At 32.8% G+C, this 18,149-nt stretch overlaps 1 protein-coding gene across 2 annotated transcripts in view; it reads right to left on the bottom strand.

Annotated features, from left to right (window-relative positions):
• Positions 1-947: 947 nt before the first annotated feature.
• The window catches only part of LOC125061831 (division abnormally delayed protein), a 115,285-nt gene continuing 98,083 nt past the window's right edge, over positions 948-18,149 (bottom strand). Inside the window, exons 6-9 of one of the 2 annotated variants that reach the window (XM_047667449.1) lie at positions 4,226-4,470; positions 3,216-3,339; positions 2,258-2,426; positions 948-1,521 (exon numbers count right to left, since the gene is read on the bottom strand). In XM_047667449.1, coding sequence (XP_047523405.1) covers positions 1,397-1,521; positions 2,258-2,426; positions 3,216-3,339; positions 4,226-4,470 — 663 coding nt within the window. In that variant the 3' untranslated portion in view covers positions 948-1,396. Of the gene's footprint in view, positions 1,525-2,257; positions 2,427-3,215; positions 3,340-4,225; positions 4,471-18,149 lie in introns of both variants that reach the window. The other variant, XM_047667448.1, reaches the window with a different exon arrangement.

The raw sequence follows: 18,149 nt of genomic DNA, 5'->3' as shown, positions 1-18,149 counted from the left end.
CCCCAGGGCCCTTGGTCACCTAGCTACGCCACTGCTTACATGCTAGAAGGCCTGCAAAATCCTTCTAAAACTGAAATATTAATTATTAATATAATTTTTGAAGCTCTCTAATATTCGTTTTGCATCAGGATTCAGGTGATGGTCACACAAATTAGGCCAAATAGGCAGTATGATATATAAATAACACAATTTAACTTAGACTAATCCTGTATCACATAACATTAAATTATGACTTATATAAATAATAATATGGCAACAAAATGTTTACTTATCTAAGCACCTAGAGTAGGTATTAAGGTATGTACACATATACAATTTATAATTTTTATCTAAACTTTATCCTAAAAGAATTATTGCCAATCTATTAACACTGAATAGAGATTTATTATGACGATTTCATTTAAATGCTTCTCTATATAAAATGAGAAAATATTTACAATATACAGTAGTCTTGATATGATGTACATTTGCAGACTTCCATTTGATATATGCTTCGTCGCTTTGTTTTGAAGCGTTATCTGCTACGGACTAGCTACACAAAACAACTCTAAAACATTGTCTTTTTCATTACACTTCAAACCTATAAAGCGTACTAGGACTTGTCAAAATCAATTGAAATTTATAAATTTTCTCCTCGATAATAATTAGATCAGTATATATGTTTCATTATACCTACGTGAAGAGGGGAAGCAAGGTGTCAAGCGGAGTATATAAGACATGTAAGGTAATTGTGTAAAACAAAATTTTGCGACATAAATATCGAGTAGCAGTAAGTTTAGTCTATGTTCTATGCGAGTATTTTCTTATATGAAGAGGATTGTAAGCAGAACAGTAAGAAAGTCAGTGTAACTGATGTAACTTTTGTAATCGAGATAAAATGAAATGTGTTTCGAGTTAATTTTCTTTTCTGGAAAATCGTTTAATAAAATATTATAAAGAGAAAATTTATTATAAATTTTAAAGTGAATGTAACTTACAAGTTACAAGTAATATTTAGGAGATTTTTGTTTTCGGTGTTTTACGTAATAAATAAAATTTCTTTGATTTGATTCTGTTCTGCGTTATTTACTCGCCACGTTTGCTACTGAGCATTCCAAATCGTATTGTACTTAAAAAATAAGTTTTATTTACTAGCTTAAATCAAACCAATATTTTAATTAAAAGTTAGTAATAATTGATAGTTGATTTGTCTTTCAGTCCCCGTACGCTTAATAAATTAACAATTTTAGAGTACTACGAACATAATACTAATATTGTTCTAATACTTACGATCGAAGAAAACATTCGACATTAAAACAAACACACTTTCAGTCCATTGCACACTCCAATATTGCTTACATATGATATGATTCACTGGGATCTCAAGACGGATCTCGAGATGAACTCGCACTTGGGTTTATACGCTGATGACTGCGGACACGAGTATAGCAACCATGAACCCGCAGACGCATCTGGTGGAGGCTCCACTTATCTTTGGAGGTGCTGAGTATGTTGTTTCTTCTCCGGTAATCGTTCGACTCACTGCTATTAAACAAATTAAAGTAGTTTTTATATCAAATTTGGTCAATTCTTACTTCTATAAGCAATACGTAACATTATTTAAAAATTTTGCGCTTCAACTTTTTAAGATCTAGGCCTCAGATTTCTGTATCTGCTCCATGATCATTTCTAATAGGCAATAGGTGATCAACCTTCTTGTGTCTAAAACCTGTGATGTTTTCCTTCGCCGTTCAAGCGAATGTTAAAGCGCTCATAGAAAGTCTATTGGTGCACAGCCGGGGATCGAAAGTACGACCCCAGGGATGAGAGACGCACGTTGAATCCACAACAGTGCTATTTTATTATTGCTGCTATTCTATTTATATGAAATACATAACACAAATGTGATGAACAATGATTATTTGAAAAACAAAAGGCGATTGAATGTGACATTCACTGTTGAAAGGCCGTGAACCTTGTATCAGCTGTTTGTTTGAACATGGCGATGTGTCATAGTTCTAATTTTGTATCCTTAACAACGTTTGTTAGTTTTGAGAGATCGAACACATAGCATTCTCCATATAACTGATTAAGTTTCTTAGTTGTAATCCTAGTTCCATATGTTTATTGTTTATATTATGTTTTATTAGATATATTGTTCGTGGTAACGGAACGTTGTAATGTTTAAAATCAAAATCAAAATTAGTATGATGTTAACACTTGACTAGATATACTGTGTCTATCAAGACATTTTAAGTATTCAAGCCAAATATCTCACCAATATCAGGAGTCCCAGATCCCTCTTCTCCAGAACCCTCAGCATCATATGAGGCGTCGTCATCAGTGTAGAGACGACCAGAGCCCGAACCTTCGTCACCAGCTTCATCTCCTTGCATGAAGGCCTCAGCTGCTGGGAGGTTTCCGCTCCAAGAGTGCGAAACAAGTAACTGTCAAAGAAATTTTGCAGTTAATAGAAGCATCTTAAAATAGTATTTTCTCTAGTGATAAGTGTGTTGCTTAATAACTTCTAAACATAAATAGAACAGTTATCAAACCATTTAATACATTCTTTTTAGCTAAGAAATCTATATTATAAATACAGATAAATAAATTAATTCATGATAAATATGATGATTGATGATGTAAAAGTCGAAGTAAGAAGTAGACGTGGGGAGAAATTGGCTGTGCCAAAAACAATCTGGAACTGTTTAGGAAAAACACCTTTTGTATAGCAATTAAGGTTTACAATAAATTACCAAAAGAATTAAAAGATCTTCCGACTAGAGTCTTTAAAAGGCAACTTGGTGTATTACTTTTGGAAAAATGTGCTATTCAATAAATTATTGTTTGCGTGAGACTAGTTAACTAGTTTTTTTTATAAAGTATGATATGATATGTACAATACAAATAATATAAGAATAGACTTTGACTAATAATGTAGAATGTAAAATTCCTTTAAAGACAAATTTGAGCGCCATTGTGTGTGGCAGAATATGCGAACTTACGATTGTACCACCTTACACATTTTTGTACCATATTCTTGCAATAAATTGTTATTAATAATAAAAAATAACAATTTTTAATACTTTTATAATTGTCTTTGGCTTTAAGCTTTTGTGAAACAAAATGTTGCAATATTATCTAACCGAATCCATCCTCTACAAGTATTAGCATATTTTTTTCCAATTGTGCATAAATACTGGTAAGTTATATATCTATTGTATATCTTATATTACCTGTCTTGCCTGACGCAATCTCTCGCCAAGAATGGCCACTTCGGGGTTGGGAGCAGTCTCCGTCATTTCGGGGTTGTATTTCTGGTCACTCATTGAAGCAGATGCCACTAGCGCTTTGGTGTACCTAAAACGAATATTTCCATTGTAAAATGACTCTTACTGTCAGCCCCAATGATTATCGCTTTTGGAACTTAGATTACTGGTGCAGGTAAATTATTTTTGATTAACAATAAGAATATCTAAATATATAAAACAAAGTCGTGTTAGTTACACCACTTACAACTCAAGATCGGCTGGACCGATGTTAGTTATCTCTTTTTTGGTGGATTCTTCTCCGCTACGTATAGCAAAATAAGTAATAAAATATCGGATAAGTTATCGAATAACAATAAATTAATTAATTTTACGAATGCAAACAGCATGTGGTGCCATGTGTTGACAAAACTACGCATCATTTTACATCGAATTAATGTCAGTTCAAGAAATTCCGATCTTGAGGTGAATGAGGAGATGCTTAACCAGGCTTTGATCTTGATCGAAATTCGAAGACATGTGTTACCTCATAAAAAAGTGTGTATATCAGAAAGTGATTTAACATGCAGTATCGCAATATTGGCGCTAGAGAGAAGAGGCCTAATGTGTAAAACTGTCATTTTTCTTTCCTAATGGCAAGCAATTAAACATTTCTGTATTTGCAATAAAATGTTGTATTAATGTTAACCTTACTGAAATCCTAAAATAAGTTTAACTAAAGTTAACACGACATTATAAGACTATAAGGAGGAACGAAGTTCGCCAGGTCAGCTAGTATTGATATAAAATAAAAATAAATTGATCTTCATAATACGTAATGTAAATTAATATTTTATAAAATTAATGAAAACAGCAAAACAGATGCATTGTTTTATTCGCAAGCAGCGTAACAAATACGTATCTGTAATTAGAGATATTATCATTTAAAACATGGTACTTTTTTAATTATAAATTTAATATAATACATTTTTACTTACTCTCCAACTGTATCCCCATTCCAGCAATTCTCATTTCCATCAGTGGCAAAGTCTGGGTCATCGCAGAGTCTGTCAGCCATACTGGCGAACAGCTTCTTCGTAGCGGCGAGCGTCGCTGCAAACTGGAGCAGTTCCGTGTCTGGTGGTGGAGCCCGCAACGCGTCCCTTCTAGAGGCTCCCGTGGGGGAGGGAGGAGGCAGGTTCGTGCTCTCAAGGGTAGATGGCGGACCGCATTCTTGACGCACCTGCGAATCGTTGCGACATTAATATACGAGTTTCTTACTACTAACTAAACTAAACTAAACTAAACTTCGGGTTCCTATAATAGAAGCTAGAAGAAGGCGGTTAAGGAAACATTATTCACTAACAAACAATTTTTATTAATTCTACCGAAAGGACCTACAGGTCTAAGTAACTAACTTAAATTGATAAAATCCCGACCTCCGCAAATTCAATCTATCATTTATATTAACTCTTTATCTAACCGTATGTGACGAACGCAATATAATTAGCAGATATAATAGTTATTTGGCTCAAGAATCTAGTCAGCTATAGCATAAGTTATAATCCTTGGTCAATCTTAAGGAATTTCAGCAAGAAAATACTGTTATAACTCTCTGTTGTTATACGTTCTGCCGTGGTTTCTGATGCTGCTTATAGATGGAGCCTTATTCAGTTTGTAGACATTTTAATGCTGTCCTAATATAAAATATTTCTTATGCTACATTCATAACTTTAAATATTAGCCTTATATAGTTCCACCAAAACTCAATGTAAACCCAAAATGTAAGTTTAAATTTAATTCAAAATACTACAATTGTTTTTATAATTCATTATTCAACTTTATTTTCGAATGAAAATTATATCACACCGAAACTTTATTTTTATTAATTAGTGTTTTACGAGACATTTTTGAATTTATTCAGTCTTTGGTGCGAAGTCTTACTTATAGAAAGACCTTTGTGATTGTAAGAATCATGTCATATCGTAAATTACCCTTCTTTTTTAGGTTTCTCACTTACAACTGTAATTAATATACTTGTCAAATACAGTGTAAACTCTATATAACGACACTCCAGGGACTGTTTGACATTACAAAGAGTAGACGTTAAATAGAATGAAGAAAAATCTGTATTAGAAAAAGAAAAAGTTTATTTCATAGTAGTGTTAGTAATTACATAAAACACAATTCTTATTTCAACGCTATTGCGTATAGTCTGTTATTTTCCCCTGACGTCTTTTGCTGTCCAAGAATTCATGTTGTATTTTTTACTTATTTTATTCATATCTTGCAATAATCCCAACTTGACCAACCAAAGCCCATTCGATTTTAAGGGGTTTGTCGTTAAATAGAGGGACGTTCTATGGAGTTTACACTGTATTAATTACAGTTTGGTAAGATATGAGATGATCTTTCGTAAATTGTTCTCATTCTAAGTTGAGAAAAATACTATAGGTAATAGTCAAAGTTGTAGGCTCGAAGCGCCATCATTAGGACATCGCGAATGTCGGTCACAAGATAGAAATTTGCATAATGAATATGGTGCCATATAATAAGAGTGGTGCGTAAATAGCCCGCGGCGGAGTGAACGCCCTTCGTGACTCGCGACAAACGCAAATAAACGAGTATGCCCGCAAATAGACGCATAGCCCGCGCTCAGCGCAAATATTTCGTGCAATTATTACAAAAATTACTTGTACAAAAGTGGATTATGGCCAGCAATGTAAAGCACCCCACCAAAGGATCGAGGGTCCAAGAAAGACTAATAATAATAATAGCCTTTATTCATACATTTACAATTATATTTACATTTAAACAAATTTCCATTTTAATCCTCGTCAAATGTATCCGTGTGCCCTTTTTATGAGAAGAACAAAGAAAGAAAAAGACCTCCTCTAAATCCCGCCATTCCTCTCTGCACTGTGCCACTCTCTGCCATGTACCACCTGCTGTTTCTTTTATGTGGTATATCCACATAAAAGAAACAGCAGAACATCCAAGAAGAGACTAAAGGTAGTCAAATAGCTCCACAACACTGATATATGCGGTAGCGGGTAGAGTATGCCTTCGTGAATGCAATGAAATTCCATTGACACTGACTGCGGTTCCGAAAATTATTGTGGAATACGTTCTGACAAAATTTGTATTCAAATTCTAGCTGCGATGACGTCGCGTATAACAGAAATAAGCTTATCATCAATATAAAGAAAAAAAATATCTGTAAATGAGCGAAAATAACGTACATTTGGTGGCGGTTACAATAAACTACAAGCCCCTTCCTTATCAGAATGCCAAATCATAAAATGACTGCTTTGAGCGACCGCCGCTGTGAAAACCGCTGTGTGAGTTCGAAAAGTGAGTTAAAGAATCGCAAGGCTTATCCAAAACTTGGTTTGTTTACATAGAGCCTAACCTTACATATATGTTTCTAGTAATATCCTATAAAAAACTTCTGAGCCTCTAAATAAATAAAAATGAATCGTAAAATATGTAAATGCAAAACTCGAATTCGAGTGTTACATATCTTGAACTCTGATGAAGGTGAAGAGGAAAATTGCAGGAAAATAAAAACCAGTGTTATTTATCTGCTATTGTGTACGCAACCCAACCAATGTTCCACGTGTTGGTATGTAGATATTAAAGCTATTTTGACGAATACTTATATGATCCTAATCCTTGGGATTGATTTGCTCCATTTCAAACAATTTGTATGACTCAAAACTTAGCGATTAAAAAGAGTGGCGGAAAGTTTTTTTGCCAGTTCTTCTTGCCTTGCAAACTGGTAGTAAATTATGAATTTACAATTAATTTAACTTCTTTTTTGACGTTCATTAGTGTACTTGTTTACCTATATGAATAAAAAAAGGAAGGCTTAGTAATAATATTAAGGCGAAACCTTCACGATGACAGCTAGTGTTAGAACATATTAGTATTCAATAAGACCGATTGGAGATATAAACAAATGAGTAACGCCATTGTCTTTGTTTAACTATATTATTGTAGTCCTTAAAACAAACCATTCATCATTATTTATGAATACAATGAATCAATTATGTAATTACATATAACACAATGTTGATGAGTAGTTTATGACAGGAACATGAACTACATGGCGACAGCTTTTTCATATTTTTTTTAAATTGGTTGCAGCTCCCTAAAAACATTGTGTAAAACAAAAAAACTTGGCGATTAAAAAGAGTGGCGGAAAGTTTCTTGCCAGTTCTTCTTACCCGCTCTACGCCATTGACTTGCGAACTGATAGTAAATGTAAATTTACAATTAATTTAACTTCTTTTTGACGTTCATAAGTGTACTTGTTTACATGTGAATAAAGATATTTTGAGTTTGAGTTTGAATGTTTCCTTCTTTTATTGGTGATAAGTTGTCTTTATGTTTATCGCCTTCATACTGTTCAACAGACGTAACTAGAGGATTCCAATTTATAAATAATGGGATGATGGAAGGGAAGCTACGGTTTCCTATATGTTTTTCGTAATATTTTTTTTTGTATTCTAAATTAAATAATTGAACATGGACTTTTGATTGCTGCTTCAGTTGCTTAGCTATTCTTTAAAAATATAAATCTAGTGTACATATAACTTTGTGTTAATTATAATTAGGCGGACACAATAGATTAAAACGTTCACAGCTGCAGTTTAATCGCACAACGATTTCGCCCGCTTAACCACTGAATACCAACTTGTCAGCAAAATCGATTGAAAAGGCGCTGTATAGCCTAGAATCACGTCTCATTTTGGTTTTCACGTTTTACTGCGTTTTCTGCGATAAAAACAAAACTTTAAAACGCTCCATATGTCCGGTATTTCATTAAATAGACTCTTAGAATATAAGCCTATATTTGAAGACAATAAATTTTAACGTTTAATTGTGAATTTTAAACAAACAGTTGCGAGTGGGTGTATAATAATTTGAGCATCCGGTGTTGTGTAAAACAGGCATCGAATGCTATCACTGTCTCGTTAATATAAGGTTTTTATTTTAAGCAGTTATCAATATACAATTTTGTTTTGTTTATGAGCTTTTATATATATATTAAAAGGTTTTTGATGCATTGAACGATCATAACATTGAACGTGGCTGCGTAAAGACGCTCTTCAAATGAGCATGTCTATTTTATTTTACATAAAATAGCCATTTAATATATATATATATATTTTTAAAGACAATTCACACCAATTGACCTAGTCCCATGCTAAGCTGGTGAAGCTTGTGTTATGGATACTAGGCAACGGATATACATACATATTAGAGATAGATAGACATATAAATACATAATTAAACACCCAAGACCTAAGCACAACACCAAATGCTCATCATATCGATGTTCGTCTCAGCCGGGGATCGAACCCGGGACCCATGGATTCACATTCAGGGGTACTAACCTCTAGACCAATGAGTCGAATATTATGAATGTGTTTGCCAGATATTGGCAATGTAAGGTCATAAGTTCGAATCCCAATGAACTTTCTGTCTATTTGCGCATTTAATACTCGTACGGTGATGGAAATCATCGTGAGGAAACCGGCTTGCCTTAGACCCTGTCGAAGGCGCGTGTCAGGCACAGAAGGCTGATCACCTACTTGCCTATTAGAGAAAACAAATGATCACAAATCTGATACTGTACGGTTCCTGGGTTATCATCATTTTTGTTTTACTCTATATTAACCATTCGCGTATAACAATAGAATATAAGCGAAATAATGAAATGTTAATGTAGCGAATGAATAACTGTTGAAGAGAGTGCCTACGTCTGGCTATACTCTAGGGCGTAACTCCGACGATTTAGGAAATCGCCACGCTTATAAAGCCTGAGTGAGGTAAATGTACAGGATTGGCTCATACAGATACCTAGACATAAAATGGTACAGCGCCACTAGTTTTTGAAGTTATACTTCTTTAGGCGCGTTATGAAAAATTGATGAGAGTGAAATTTTACGATGCGCGCGCACCGTGACACAAAATTAACAGAATGAAGTTGCCCACGGAAGATGCTACGGCATTGGACATAATTTAAAAACAACATTCGAATAATAATAGAATTTATGTTACACTTAATGTAAGAGAATAATAATAAATATTTATTTATTTAATTTTTCAAATGTAAACTGAACTTTATTGACTATAATGACTCCTTTTCCAGTCATTGATTATTTAATTGTAATTAATTATTTGCATGCAATCAAAAACTATTTTTAATAATGCCAAAGAAGTATAACTTCTTACGCGCGTACATAAGTACACGCACCCTTTTTTTCTAATCTAGGGTTAGGCTTGAGCTGTAATAATGTTAATTCTTCTCTTCTCCTTCTAAATCTATTTGATGTCAGCACCATTTTATCTTAACCTCATTCCTTAATGTCAAATGCAACATTAGAAGCAAAATAATTATTCAAAACTCTTGCTATAAATAAACACTTAGTTAAATTCACTACCAGTTTCGTGTCGTGACAATTAATAAAGTAACGGACTTAAAACGTCTGGCGCCACGAAATTAATTAACGATTAAGAATCGAATTGCAATCGACATTGAAATTCAAATATACAGGTTTTCACCACGAATCGGAGTCAGTAGTCGTAGGCAGACGTGTCCATAAAGATAGAACATCAATAAATATGTGTGATGCGGTGGTATATCAATAAAATTGCCTAGTTGATTGGCTGCGCCGGCGCCCACGTGCCGTGGTTTAAGTTACGTGACCTTTACCTTTTCTATTTAGTAATTTAAAAAGATATATTCAACATTCCTTTTAACAAAATTCAATAATAGACATATTTTTTATTAATAAGATATTATAAAAAAATGTGTGCGTGTACTAGGTGTACACACGTAAGAAGTGAAACTTCTTTATGACCTTATTTTTCGAAAAATGATCTACTATATGCAACTTTACAGAAATTGGTTAAATAAAGTTAAATAAGATAAAGTTTAACAAAAGGCTTTTATTATCATAGACATGAATACAAATACAATTATTTCATTTTAACTTATTACTGTACTACTATGTAGTACTAAGATTATTACAGAATGTCATTAATTGTAAAAGAATTATTAGTATTACTATCATTGTTATCGTTATTATATATTTTTGTTACTAATGGCTTCGAATCTCTTCGGATCAACCGTGGTAGGGACAAGAAAAAGATGGCGCGTAACCGAAAAATGTGACAAATGTGTGTAAATTATTTTCCAACGCCGATAAAGAAGTTTGACTTCAAAAAGCAACATGGCGCGTAACCTGCTACAAAATTTCTCCCATACGTCGATAAAGAAGTTTTACTTCAAAAGATGGCGCGTGACGGAAAAATGTGACGCGTAACGAAAAAATCTTACACTAAATTTTTTTCCAACCCCGATAAAGAAGTTTCACTTCAAAAAACTGTTTAACAGGTAATACAATATAATTCTAATTAATTTGCGATATTTGTTTTAAAATAAGTGTTTTTTGATTTGCTATTTTAAAAGAGTACAGAGTTTTTCTCTCAGCCTACACCCTCTGTCTTCTTTGCCGATGAGTAGGGATGTCTACCGTAACAATTTAATGACGTGGAATAAGTGATACCTGTATATTATGTTCTATAATAAACATTTTTTTTTATTGTTTAATAACATCAATATCTTTTCTGTTAAACTAAAAATACTGTAACAAGATTACACTTTTAAGAACCTAGACTTATAATGCACCAAGGCAGAGTCTCTGGCTAAATGTAAGTTGGAATTCTTTATGTAACCGTAAATCGCAATAGTTTATGACTTGTTGGTTGCAAGAGAAAGCAATGGGCGTGGGCGGGCGCCGGCGCTCAATCCTACGAATAACGTTGTACCACTTTGATGACTTTTCACCCGCGATTGAACACTTTATACAACTAAGTCTTATCTGTCTATAACATAACAGTACATTTAACATATATTAACAATTATTGTTAATGTGTGAGTGTAAGCAAAGAGACGGTGAGCGTACGGCAGTCCTTCCGATCACGTTTATAGTCAGAGTTTTATTTACTACAGATCAGAGGCTAATTAAATATTTTGTTACTTTTATTATATTACTAGCTGACCTGGCTAACTTCGTTTCGCCTAACAGTCTAATAATATCGTGTTAACTTTAGTTAAACTTAATTTTGGATTGCATTAATAAAAATGTTTTTCAAATACAGAAATGTTTTATTGCTTGCCATTGCGAAAGAAGAATGACAGTTTTACACATTAGGCTTTTTCTCTCTAGCGCCAATATTGCGATACTGTTGTAGTACCAAATGTTAAAGCACTTTCTGATATACAACATTTTTTGATGAGGTAACACATATTTTCGATTAAGATCAAAACCTGGTTATGCATCTCCTCATTCACCTCAAGATCGGAATTTCTTGAACTGACACGAATTCGATGTAAAATGGTGCGTATATTTGTCAACAGATGACACCACATGGTGTTTGCATTCGTCGAATTAATTAATTAATTTATTGTTATTCGATAACTTATCCGATATTTTATTACTTATTCTACTATTCGGAGCGGAGAAGTATCCACCAAAAAAGAGATAACTAACATCGGTCCAGCCGATCTTGAGTTATAACTAACATGACCTTGTTTTATATATTGAGATTAATTATTTGCAACACATTCGTATGAAATTCTGAGTCCCTAAGAAGGCACTAGGGGTAGATTTTTTCGGGGTTGGTTTAATTTAAAAGACAAGTAGGTGATGAGTTTCCTTGTGTACCTAATACGAATCGCACTTGGGTCAAAGATTGATATTCAGTTCAGAGTAGAGAACCATGACTCTCGTATGTTAAAAACTGGATTTGGACTTTGAATCTCACGCAAGACAAGTCGATCCTTCTAATAATGTTTCTCGTAGTTAATTAATAAATAATTATTGTAGATTCTTATGCAATTGCATGCATTATGCATGTTTAAACATGTCCTAGAAGATTACACCAATTAGCCCTCATGCAGATTTCTCAGAATGAATTAAAACTAGTACTGCGTATGAGTGTGCAGGCTGAATTGTCGACTAGGATAATTATATGTACTATTATGACATTTCTCGCATTAAAATAATTATGGTTTAGGCCTAGAATTAAACACACGCAGGCCAAGTTATCATTACTTTAACACTTATCTTAATATATATAAATTACGTGTCAGGTTGTTTGTCCGCTATGGACTCCTAAACTACCTAACCGATTTCAGTCAAATTTGCTCACCGTGTGCAGTTTGATCTAACCTAAAAGATAGGATAGCTTATATCTCAAATTATACCCTCAATATTATTTTATTGCAAAATATTTTATTTATTATTTGATAGTCACAATTCTAACAGATGGCGCTGTGTACCAACGTTTCAAATAAGCTACAATTTAATGGCATTACCACCAAAAAAGCATGGTGGTCCCCATGACTGGTGTTCTCCTACCGTTGCCCTTGAATAGGTTACTACTATGTAATATAACCAAAACCTTAGCCACAGCAACGCTTGGCCGGTCTGCTAGTTAAATTATAAATATAATTATTTACAAACAACCTGTCTTTGCACGGATGTAATAGGCTCATAAGTAATTAAGTTTTCTATTTCCATTAACTCCACAGAAATGGGAATATTGATGCAAGTGAAAATAGCAGAGTAGAGGATAGATTATAATGTAGCAATTTAGCTAGAATCGGCAATAATTACAGAGATAAAATCCATCTAATAGATTTTGTTGGTGAAATTTTGTTTTTTGCCAGTTCTTCTCTTCCGTTCTACGCCCTTGATTTGAGAACTGGCAGTAAATGTATGATTAGAAGCATTTAATGCATATTTCTTTTTTGACGTTCATAAGTGTGCATTGTGTTACCTATATGAATAAATTATTTTTGACTTTTACTTTGACAATCACTCCAAATTGAAATTCGATCTCAGTTTTAATTAAAAGTTTCCTAATTACAAACTATGTAGGAATTAAGTATTATTTTTATTTAGTTATATCATAGTCTTATCTTTAACTGTATTGTAGAGTTAGAGAAAGAGGAGTTTTTCTTTTAAAATATAACAATTATTCCGAATATAATGCGTAAAATTGGCTGAGATGTAAATATATCATAGAGAGTGCATTTGTGTATATACACACAAATCAAAATATATAAATATATACACAGAAGTTACTCATTACTTATTGCAATATTAACACAACTATTTAAATAAGAAATCTCGAAGAACATGATTAAATTTCATCGCTTGGATTTGGTGAAGAATGAAAAAAAATCCATTCAAATATTAAACAATTGAGAAATCGTGTTTTCAAAGTGAAACAATTAGAAAAGCAACTCTTTAAAAGGATTTGTGGCTTTTGTTCAAAATTTTAATCTTTTACGGATGCGAGTGGAGGAAATAACACCATTATGGTCCTGCAGGAAGTAGGTCGAGGATTGTTTATGTTTCATTATATTTTTGACATTCATAGCGAAGAGATTTCAAAAAGGTAAGTTTTAACTGAAATACCGTGTGTAGGTTAATTTTTGTTTAATTTTTCAATAATAATTTAATTATACTATAATATACTCTACTCTCAACACAGCGCCATCTGTTAGAATTGTGAAACTTTCTTTCATCAAAGTTTCAAGCTACCTTCACAACCAAATAGTAGAAGCTTCTGCTAGCGAACTTGTAAAACAAAAACTCGCCGATTAAAAAGTTCTACACCCTTGATTTGAGAACTGGCAGTAATTCGAAGTTACGTTTATGAATAAATTATATTTTATTTATTAAAATAAAAAATAAATCAGTGGCGCTACAAATTTTTTAGTCCGGGCCTCAGATTTCTGTATCTGTTTCATAATCATTTGGTAATCTAATAGGCAAGTAGGTGATCAGCCTCCAGTGCCTGACACACGCCGTCCACCTATCTCACGATAATTTAGTTAACCGTTCGAGCGAATCTTAGACACATAGAATGAAAGTCCATTCTGTTCATGGCGCACAGCCGGGGATCGAACCTATGACCTCAAGAATGAGAGTCGCACGTTTAAGCCACTAGGCCAACACTGCTCCATTTTATTTATTAGTAAAGTTATTTAAATAATAAATAGTAAAATAAACGCTTAGATTCTACTGTGGTTTGAAACCTTTTATAAAATTGTTTGTCTATTTATTGTTTTAAAAGTTTAAATTTACATAGAATCTGTAAGTAAGCTTTTCGATTTGAGCCTGGGGGAGTAGGAGCGGCTCCGAGGCTATTAGTATGAAAATTGAAAGTCAACATTTCCCTTCACCTTTATTACTTTGCCACGATTTACGACGCGAAATGTGATTTTCAACTTAATGTAAGCAGTATATAATTCAATAGTCCTTTTTACCGTCTCATTACTTTGTTGGAACTACGAGATAATTTTTATTCTATCATGTATTTTTTATTTAAATAAAACTAATGAGTAGAGGAGTAACTTACAAGATTGTCAATAAAGGCTTTTATTTATTTAATGAGTAGAGGATTTTTATAAAAAAGAATAAGAAGTCTACAACTATAATAATAATAATATCCGAAATAAGACTAAACTAAATCGTAACATAGACTTTAATAAATAATTTTTGTGTGGTAATTTGAACCAAATAAATAGTTTTTTCTTTTACCATGTGAATGGCATGTGAGGACGTTTCCCAAAGCTGTAGCTAAATTACTTAAAGAATTCAAACCTAAACCATCAATACACGGCTATCGCGCTATATTTTTATTCCCTTGCCTCAGCTCATTACAGCTCGAACATAAACTTATTATATTCATACATAATTATAGTAACATTGTTTAGGAATTTTAACTCAGTAGTCATCACTTCTATTTGCTTGTGAATAATATACGTACGTAAAGATATATCACTTGTTTAAAGGATATATATACGTTTATTTTTATATATGTTACTGTAAAAGCTCGAACTACGGTTAATCTTAAGATTTAAGTGTAAGTCTTAGGATTTACCGACATGAGTTGGTAAATGTAAGAATTTCTGAAAATACGACGATTTTTTCGGGCTTTTACCATTCGAATTCAGTATATGCTAGGTTTTACCACTGTCAGCTGGTAGATGTTGGTTTTAGGAATAAAACAATGAGTAATTACATAGTATTATAAAGGTATCATATGATAGTAATAAGTACAAACTACTACCAACTTACTTAAATTATTTTGAAAAAACACATAACGTTTATCTCTGAATATCTCACCTACATAAGGTACCTAAAAAAACATTTCACTTGCTACAACAGGGATTGCTATTGTGGCATTTAGAATTACAAAGTATTCCTGATGATCTGCAGGTGAATTTTTTTGTTTTCCAACATTTACTGTGCCATTAATGTAAATCCTAAGATTTACCAACGGAATGGTGGTAAGAGTTCGAATCGCAAACCTTTTGGGACATTTACCATTAGAATTGGTAGATCTTAGGTTTTACTGGAATATCTTAGGATTTACTGCAGTTCGAGCTTTTACAGTAACATATACATTATTCACCTTGATGGTAGACAGAACGAATTAAATGAGTTTTACTTTAATATGTAGAACTCAGAGATATAAAAATATTTTAATTACTGAACCTCATTTTAATGTCACAGATTTTCTTATAAATGATCCGTGACCATCTGCGGTATCTGCTGTACACATGGTAGCATTCATTTGTATCATTCACATTTTTTAATATTAAAAACAACAATATTCAGTACAATTCTTTGTTTGAACGAGTTTTTAAATTAATTCAACTAGGTCTGCATCCCACTTCATGGAATCTGTAAAAGCTTTTATTGTTCTAGTTAAGTAGTAATAGACCCTAAGATTGGTAAATTGTTTTTCGATTGTTTTTGAGAGCTGGAGCACTGAGGCGCGCCGGCCCGTAATAACAATTAGTTATGTAAAACATTAAATTCATGTAATTTTATCCATTTTTTTCTGAAATGGATTACTTGGCTTGCTATAAAATTTATCGTGTAAATTTCAAAATCATGTTCTATATACATTTTCGTCATAAAGTGTCAAAAATTGGCTATGTTTGTTTTTTTTTCTATCGAACGAAGTTATTTAAATCGTGTGTCGATCTTTTAAAATTGGCATATGAACTACTCAACTCCACCATATATTTTTTCCATTCCACCATTTGCCCTACTCGGTAAAATAATTTCTGTAATCAATCCGTTTTTGAGTTAATTCCATACCAAACAAATCTTTTTCTTCGTAATATTGGTGTAGATATAAAAACAATATATATTTTGTTGTTTGTTTATAAAATATATCATAATATAACTCTTTGTACATTTAAATAACCATACACATAAATATAATTCTTGCATTAAATTATAATGGTTTATTGAAATGAATGCTGTTATTGACTCGTTAGCTTTCAATATTCATCAAGTGGAAACCTACGCTTGCTCTATATGCTCCTAGCAAATTCAACAAAATATATTCTTCTAATAAATACACACAAGATTGTTAATATATTATATAAGGGGTTGCTATGTAATAATGGTAACCGTCCACGTTTTATGATAAGGCCGTTACTACATTTCAATTGGCAAGATGTCAGCCATTTTCATTGCTAGGTGGCGCTGAACAAATTTTAGCCGCTGTCAAAAGATATCAATTTCTTTCCGCTCGAAAGTAAACGAATGAGGGCCTCATAGCCTAGCGGTCTTATTAAGTGGTAGCTAGGTGAGGGGTACCCGGTTCGATTCCCGGTTCGAGGGCAAGTTTTAATTTAATTTAAAATTTGTTTTCGGCCTTTGGGAGGGTTGTGCGGTACCGGGCGAGTGCCTAAAAAACCGTACATGATGGAGGACACGGTTGAAAGTTCTAAGGCAAACACGAATTATTAAAAAAAATCTTATACTTGACGCTGGCTAATGCACAAACCGTGCCAGAGCCATTAAAAAAAAGTAAACGAATTAAACCGTTTATAGTTCGAAGAAAATCCCAATATAGTTGCAAGAAATCACAATTTCAATTAATATTGTAATATAAACTTTCGTAACAAATAGAAATAAAATTAATCCTTATTACATATTAAAACCAATTTGTAATCGAATAAGCCAATTAAACCGTTATAAACATTTTTATAATCAGTCACAGATTATAAACGATAAATTTTAGTCTATAGCGAAGATGTTCTGTGACCGGCGCCCACGGGTGACCCCACCCCGCCCACATACACTTTATGGCCTCATCATTTAACATTAAATTATGTTTTACAACATTATTGGTGAAATGAAAGTTATATAAGTCAACAATAGAGTGACCGCGGTAAACATTTGACATTTGAATGTAAATTTTACTTATATTTAGTGGTAAATCAGTCGATAATTCAAAATATATAGTGTATACTCGTAGATCCCTTAAGTATTTTATTCAAATTGCACTGAGTTATAAAAGCTTCTGAGACATAAACAACTAAATGCAGTGTAAACTCTTTATAACGCCATTCGTTATAAATAAAAACTCCATATAACGGTTACATATATAATAACGTTAAATTGTTAAATTTGTTTGGTTTGACACAAAACCCATACATTAATTCACTCTTTATAACGCAACAGAGATTTTCTATAACGAAGAAATATTTTCATATTTAGACATCAACAACATACTTAAGTGTAATTGTTTTTATAATCAGCTTACAAAACTAAACTTTTGAGGTGCCGAAATTTCTAAGACACCTGAGGTCATAAACAGCCTTCTCGCCTTTGTTATTGTTAATTGCATTAACACGTGTGCCATTATTCTTAGATTACATTGCCTGTAGGAAATTTTGGTCTCAGTTACTAAACGCCCCACCCTCACCTATCGTGTATTATCAGTTGTAAACAAATTTTGAAACTGTCAAGATGGCCAGTAAAAGAAAAGCGTTATGTGTTTAGAATAATTTACCTATTGATAGTA

Source organism: Pieris napi, chromosome 24 (assembly GCF_905475465.1).
Source record: "Pieris napi chromosome 24, ilPieNapi1.2, whole genome shotgun sequence".
Classification (NCBI taxonomy): domain Eukaryota; kingdom Metazoa; phylum Arthropoda; class Insecta; order Lepidoptera; family Pieridae; genus Pieris; species Pieris napi.
Note: the sequence above shows the minus strand (reverse complement) of the source record. Positions and strands in the feature narration are given on the sequence as shown.